At 34.1% G+C, this 7,679-nt stretch overlaps 1 protein-coding gene across 3 annotated transcripts in view; it reads right to left on the minus strand.

Moving 5' to 3' along the window:
• Positions 1 to 514: 514 nt before the first annotated feature.
• Positions 515 to 7,679, minus strand: part of LOC108756062 (kinesin-like protein KIF23) — a 77,975-nt gene continuing 70,810 nt past the window's right edge. Inside the window, exons 1-8 of one of the 3 annotated variants that reach the window (XM_018499620.1) lie at positions 3,727 to 3,849; positions 3,125 to 3,255; positions 2,949 to 3,031; positions 2,191 to 2,295; positions 1,969 to 2,115; positions 1,134 to 1,712; positions 788 to 1,001; positions 515 to 705 (exon numbers count right to left, since the gene is read on the minus strand). In XM_018499620.1, coding sequence (XP_018355122.1) covers positions 653 to 705; positions 788 to 1,001; positions 1,134 to 1,712; positions 1,969 to 2,115; positions 2,191 to 2,295; positions 2,949 to 3,031; positions 3,125 to 3,255; positions 3,727 to 3,734 — 1,320 coding nt within the window. In that variant the 5' untranslated portion in view covers positions 3,735 to 3,849 and the 3' untranslated portion in view covers positions 515 to 652. Of the gene's footprint in view, positions 706 to 763; positions 1,002 to 1,133; positions 1,713 to 1,968; positions 2,116 to 2,190; positions 2,296 to 2,948; positions 3,032 to 3,124; positions 3,256 to 3,726; positions 3,850 to 7,679 lie in introns of those variants that run through there. The other 2 variants (XM_018499621.1, XM_018499622.1) reach the window with 2 other exon arrangements.

A 7,679-nucleotide genomic window follows, 5' to 3' on the forward strand; every position in this document is an offset into this window, starting at 1 on the left:
TTATATATATATATATATATATATATATATATATATATATATATATATATATATATATATAAGGACATCTATCCGCTAGCATGCGTCCTCGTGTGTGGCAACGATAAATCCTTGTTCACATTCAAATAAATTGAGATTAATCGGCACAGAAAGTCGTTTGTGTAGCTTTATTACATGTGTAAAATAACGTTGCATTCTTTTCTTTTTTCTAGTTCAATTCACCATCGCAATTATAGATACAGAATCTGTTTTCCAGCTTATATATTACGATGTATGGATACTTTGGAATTAATTAGGCATTATTTTAAGAGATTTTAAGACATTTAAGAACAAGAGAAAAATAAATTATTACTACTTTTGACAATGGAATATTTAGCTTTTTATTTAAAAAAGACTGTCGCCTGCGCAAATTCTAAAGTATCTATACGAAAAACAAGAAACTAAAATAGTACTCTCTCAAATATATCTGTTAAAATAACAAGAAATAAATAAGAAAAGAGTAACAACTCTGTAACTATCTTAGGACAAAATTATCTTAGGACTTACGAAGATTTTTTGATAGTTTACACGAAATTTATGTATTTACCGGATTATTTTCCAATTTTCTGTCTATTACGTTTTGCAACGGTTGGAGATATCTGTTTCAAGCATTCTATATCGTTAAATACAATCTGTGCCCCTCCTCCAAGTCGACAATACATCGGTCTGCAATGTGCAATGATATAATACACAGTCTCCAAAGTAATCCTATAACAAACCTTACTTTATAATTTGGTCTCAAGTTCACCATTCGCGTCTTGTTCCTGCGAAAGAAGGCAATATCTGGAAGATCTCGTCATAAAATCTTTTGGATTTGTCAACTTTCGAATGGTTCGTTTATGAGGCTGTGATCGTGGTTGTAAAATTGTACCGGTCGGAACTATCCTGACAGGACGATGATTTATCCATCTATCTGCATTTTGCATTCGCTGGTATCGTGGGTTTACTACTGGGATCTTATCCTGAATACACACGTAAAGAAAAATCAGCTAATATACATGTACGCACACTGGTCAAAGAAACGTAGCATTGTCGAAGCATACAGATTAATGGTTCCTACTCTAAATCTACGCGCTCAACCCAATCCTCTTTACCTTTTTATTAAAATTAATTTTAGTAATAATTGTATTGGTCGACGCAATCGTAGATGATGAAGAATCAATGGGCGTCATTGAATTCGATTTGTCTATGATCTTGGTTTTCAAATCCGAAAGCATGGTAGATTCTGCGACTGTCATTAAAATTGTTTCTTTTGTAGTCTTTCTTTGGACATTATCAGAATCAGTTCTTATGTGACAGGGTATCTGGTGAATCCGATCACGAGAGCTGGAAATTTGAGAATCCATAAATGTCATTGTGGAAGATTTTTCTTTGGATAACGATGGATTTGGTTCTTCTGTAGGTTTTTCATGGGTATCATTATTGAAAATTGCACGAGAACATAATGTCTGACGCATTTGTCCACAAGAACTTCTGGAAGTTTGAAGATTAACTGGTATCATCAAGGAAAGTTCTTTCTTGGGTACTATCGAAGTTGCTTTTTTTGTAGACTCTATTCTCGAACTTGAAGCTATCGGTGGCATCAAGATGACATTATCACATGTATCCTCACGAGCTGAAGTTAATATTTGTCTCACCAATTTCAATTTGCCATCCTTCTTTTTAATACAACTCTAAAAGCGATTCAGATTTTAATGTATGATTCGTCAAAGGTTGTCTCAGAAAAGAGAGATATATTGAAAAAGAAAAATGATAACTGACATTGATTTGTAACTATAAACTTTAAGATAAATAATAAAAAGTATACAGCCACAACAATAGATGTAAACAAGTCATGTATTTAAAATTCCAAATAAATAAGTAAACGTTTCAGTCAAGATTTGACCATCATCAGTATATAAAAAGATGACAATATAAACTTTAAAATACCATCAGCTGCTCACGCTGTTTCTGCAATTTTATTTGCATTTCCTTGGTCATTCTATTAATCTCCGCTTGTATCATAGTGTTGCACCTCTGTATTAATTTTTGCTCGTCTAATGTATGTTGTTGGAGTTGCCTATCTCTGTCCCTCAACTGTACAAAATTTACATTAATGTATAAGAAGAAATCACAATGCACACATTATCGTTATTGCAAAAATATGCTTACTTCTTGTTGTACGTTCCTCATAGCATCGCACGCATTATTCAATTTATATAACAAGCTATCGATGTGGTTTCGTAATTTACAGATACGGCCTTCTAACGTAAAAATCTGAAAAATTTGTCGCAAAGATATTACTAAAAAGATATTAAGAAAATAGAATACGTGACATAAGTATAATTGAAAGGCTTGAATTGTTGTAACTTTTATATCTTTTCACCATATTTATACAATCTTTTTTTATAGTTTTTAGAATTGTCTATGTCGCTTTACAGCTGTCGGTTCTGTTTCTTACTAAAAAAATGCGAAATGTTTGGTACGTTAACTCAAAAGACAAATCAAGCTGATTGATTTTAACACCAAACTTTTCAATTGCGAAAATTGGCTAGTTCTATATATTAACAAAAAAGCAGGATTAGGAAAGTTATGAAAACAATTTATTAATCGTTACTGTTTTCTTTTTCTGAAAGTAACTTGTTACTTGTTTCCAATTTAAAAAAGTAACTTGTTATCACTTCTTAAAAATTAATTAATGGAGGAGGGGGGGGGGGATTACAATTTCTATATTACTTTTCCATTACTTATATTTTGATGACCTTTTTAGAATTGTCTACGTCACTTTACAGCTGTCTGTTCACTGTTTCTTATACCAAAAAACGTGCACAGAATGTTTACTCTGTTTGAAATTTTTAGCAAAATAAAGTTAATCAGATTGGTTTTTATATATCAAGTCCTTCAATTACATCTGCCATCACAAAACTCACTATCTTTTTCTGTTCGTTATTGTCATGTCTTAAGCATGTGTTTTCATGTTCCAGTTTCACCAACATATTTCTGAAATGATTTTCTGGAAAAATTCAACTTTGAGAAATTACACAGCGGAAAGAAATTATATAAATAGTAATTGCATGTTGAAAGATGCATTAAGAATCATTCATACGTTTCTTGCTCACATCTTCTTGCAATAAATCTCTCCTTTGGATGCGCATCTCCAGGAGTCGCAATAGCTCTACGCTTGCTTGCTCATCCTGTGGATCTGTTGTATCTGCTTTGGGAAATGAATCATCCAGGCTGCCAAATAACGAAGTCAATAAAAATAGAGAAGCACATGCTATTCTGATAGCATAAAGGCAACATTTTTAAACAGAGTCACTTAGGAACTTTTCAGCAGAGGCACAAATCGACACAAGTCATTCTGCCTTTGTTTTTTCTTTCTCTCGATTATTGAACAAGGATAGAATGATTCTTGTGTCAATTTGTCTCTTGCTGGAAAGCTCTTTATAAGATTTAACAATAACAGTAAATTGACAAGTCAGAAATATGACAAAGCTTGTTGACATGCCGTATCAGCAAATTGGCAGCAGAAATCAGGTAAAAGTTACAGTTCCTGCTCGGAAGTTGTTATAAATCTACAGTAGGAAGGTCGAATTTGCTGCCAATCTGCCAACATATTGTTAGTACTTTATTATTATTTAGAAAACGAGAGAATTGCGATATAGAAACGTAAAAATAAACGTTCATGTGAAAATTTTTCCAACTGACCCAGCCATATTATTCTATGAGAAACACAAGAGTCGGCAATTATGGTGTGAATCCTCCGCCAATAATCATAAACACTTTGCAACTCGAATCAAACAACAATGAAAACAAAAAAGCATATTGCATATCGTACATTATCAGACATCGTTGTGCGGCAAAACATTTGAAATTTAGCGCACGTCGCGCCGATTGGACGTAACAGGTGCTGAGCAAATGTGTATTACCGACGATCGGCATAGATCGCCAATACTCAGATATTGACGAAATACCATTAAAGACCCTCAGCCTTCCTTATGGAAATTCGCGTATCTGTTAAAATTTAAGTGATTAAGAGTAATAAACAAGTAATACGGTACTAATTTCATAATTTATTAGTTTTGTAGACATGTACATATGTTTAAAACTTAACAATACTCGATTTTTATTTAAAACTGCGATTTCAATGATATCATCCGAGTTTGATTATCAATAGAGATGATAACTGCAGAGGAAAAATTATAATTTTTCGACAATATATAAGATCATTGCATACTTATATATATAGCTTTTATGTAATAAAAAAATCACGAATTTAATATTATCAAAATATTTATGTTAATAATCGTAAATTTTTATTAATTATCGGTAACGTCATCGTTTTTTAATTATTCCTGGGCCCCATTGATAGTCACAAAAATTTGCCTAGGGTCGAGGATTTTTAACAGTATCTTGTCGGTGACCCAGATAACCAAGCGAGCGATATTTCATGATATCCAGGCAAATTACCGCTACCGTATTAAATTTGCGGTACACGATGCTTGTTTTCTTGCTGGATTAGAATCTTGCCACCGTATTGGCTGTGATACTGGCACGGACAGCACCGCAGCCAATATGATGGCAAGATTGTAATCCAGCTAGCAATCCAGCAAGAAAACAAGCATCGTGTGCCGCAGGCTTTAGAGACCCTATAGTGTAACAGTGTAACAGAGGTCTAGTTTCTATCGAGGGTTTAATCCGGATCAGAATGTAAGAACCAACCAACTACAGTCGAGCATTGTTACAGTAGAACGACAGGGGGATGCTCGACTGTAGTTGGTTGGTTCTTACATTCTGATCCGGATTAAATCCTCGGTGGAAACCTAAGAAGAAACTAGGCTAAAGTGTGATCGATATATTTCTCTAATTGACTGGAGTAATTCGTAGTAGCCATATTGAATTTACTATCAATATACTCAACATCGACTCCTGTCGACTGCTGTGGAATGAGATTAGTAAACTACACGGAGAAAACTGCGATGATCGCTAAATCGTGCAGCGCCGATTATTGTGCCGAGAAAAAATTTTCACGATAGTTACTGTGCGCGCGGTAGTCATTACTATTATATTTGAACAGTAATCACAGCTGCGCTGGACAGTAATCATTTACACAGTATTCGGAGCTGCGTGCGCAGTACTGGTAGCTGTTTGGAACGCTATTCATCGCTTGCACGCGCAGCAGTCTCTGTCTTTCGCACAGCAACCATTGAGTCCGCTGAATGCGCCCAATGTTGACAATATACGATTATATGGACTTATGGTTATTGAAAAATCTTTTTTGACGTTCTTTTTAAGTAACACTTTAATTATTTCAACAATCCAAGAGCCAAAGAAGATTTACATCATCGGCAATCTTCAATAGTTATAGGTAAGTGATATTACAGCTTATAACCTATTATTCCTTATTATGAAATAACGCCTAAAAATTAGAATATTTGGCCGGTATTTATAGTCGATTTTTATATTTAAAATTATCTTAAGTATAAGTCTTTTTCGTTATGTTCATTTTTATAACAATGTCTATAAAAATAAACATAAGAAAAAAGACTTATATTAATATTTAAAATATTTAATTAGTTGCGATGCCAGGAAGAATTGTAAAATTTTTAAATAAAATGTATGTTATCTCGCATTAATATGTTTTTATTTCTGCTACCCTGACCAGTAGACATGTAAATAAATAAATAAATAAATAAATAAATAAATAAAAAAAAAATATATATATAGAGCAGATGGAGTTGAAAATAAGTAACAGTCTAATATCTGTTAAATATTAGTCTGATAGCTGCTTATAGCTGTTAAATATTAGTCCGATTGTTCAATAGATAATTGCGTTTTAATGTAAAGTGCTGCAAGCGACAAAATGCTGAGATGGAATCTTTCGAGCGCGACATCTTCTTGTATAGTACTTTTGACTGAGGCATTGTACTTTTTGCCGCTGATATATTGATTATGACAATCTAATAACTGATGATGTAATTGCAATTGATAAATGCTGAAGTTTATTCGTGGAATCATTCGAACGCGTGATATATTTTTCGGCTGAGGTATAAACTTTTGACCAGGGCGTTGTACTTTTACCTGCTGATATAACGCATTGATCTAATTATAACTGCTGAAGATAAAAATGCTGAAGTTTATTCTTGAGATCGTTCGATAGCGATATACAGTCTGTTCAATAAGAAAGTGTCTACCATAATAAAAAAACTATAAACATTTAGACATTTATTTTTTTTTTTATTGAAGTACACATTGCTAGCTATTGCGCAATTACCTAATATTTTGTCCAATCACCTCCATTACTGATTATTGCATGACACCTTTTTTCCATATTTCGACGAGGTTTTCTACATATTCCTTTGGCAAAGATCGCCATATCTTCTTAATTTGAAATGACAGCTGCTTCACCGTGTACACTGGCTTTCCTTTGAGTTTCATCTTCATGTACGACCACACATTTTCAATGGGATTAGCATCTGGGGACATTGCCGGCCATTCCATCGCCGTGATGTTATTTTCATCTTTCCACGCTCTGCACAGTTTGCTGCGATGTTTAGGATCATTGTCTTCTTGCAACACCCAACTTCTTCTATCAGAACCATACAACTTTTCAGCAGATTTTAGCAAATATTTCTGGTAGATGGTGCACATTTTTTCGGCATTTAAATTGCCTGTAAACAAAAAGAGACGCAGGATTGCTTTATTCTCCTTCGTTGTTGTTGCGCGGGATAATCCTCTCTCAGGTAGATCGTCTACATTCCCAATCTCCAAATATTGCTGCACCCACTTCTTGACGAATGCCTTCGATTTCCGTATATATTTTGCAGCCGCCTTACACGTCAGTTTCGGTCCTTTCGCATGGTTCACTAAAAACACTGTCTCGTGTCGCTTCAAGAATTTGGCACTCATTCTAAAAATAATAAATTCGCTGACGTAAACTACACAATGTGCTGGTAAGGTATATATTCCGCAAAAGAGCACGAAATAAAGGTTCAAACGAGTTCAGGAAAATGTCGCTACGGTCGCTCTTTGTAGAATAACGAGCATCACGTTCTTATTGAACAGACTGTAATTTTCGGCTGAGGTGTAAACTTTTGACTGAAGCATTGTTCTTTTTCTCAAAATGACGTCATGTTTACGAACATCTTTACTATATAAAATCTCGCACAGCTCTGCAGTCAATCAGTCTGTTAGTCTGTTAGTCTATCATTCAGTCTGTATGAGATTTTTATAATGGCGAACACCATTAATCTAATTCAGTGCATCAATGGATTAGTCATCGATGCATATTTTTTTATGCAAAACGCAAAGGCTTTTGCATTATAAAATTTTATCACTTTGATGGGTCGATATTCTCAATTTTTTTGGATATCTAACATTATCGCATCTCGGTATTCACTCGCATTACTAATTTTTTATATTTCATTTTTGTTCCAGGCATAGCACCACGGACGTTATGGTGCGACTGAACGAAATGTTTGATGTGATGAATGAGATGACTGAGAAAATGGTTAATGATGCCGAAAAAATTGCAAAAATGTGGCAGAAAGCGCAGGAGAGCAGACCATGATGACGACGACGACATCGCGTTCGTGTTGGAGCATAGGATTTATTAAAATTAAATTAATCGACACGTTTTACTTATTATATATATATATATA

Source organism: Trachymyrmex septentrionalis, unplaced genomic scaffold (assembly GCF_001594115.1).
Source record: "Trachymyrmex septentrionalis isolate Tsep2-gDNA-1 unplaced genomic scaffold, Tsep1.0 scaffold92, whole genome shotgun sequence".
Classification (NCBI taxonomy): Eukaryota; Metazoa; Arthropoda; class Insecta; order Hymenoptera; family Formicidae; genus Trachymyrmex; species Trachymyrmex septentrionalis.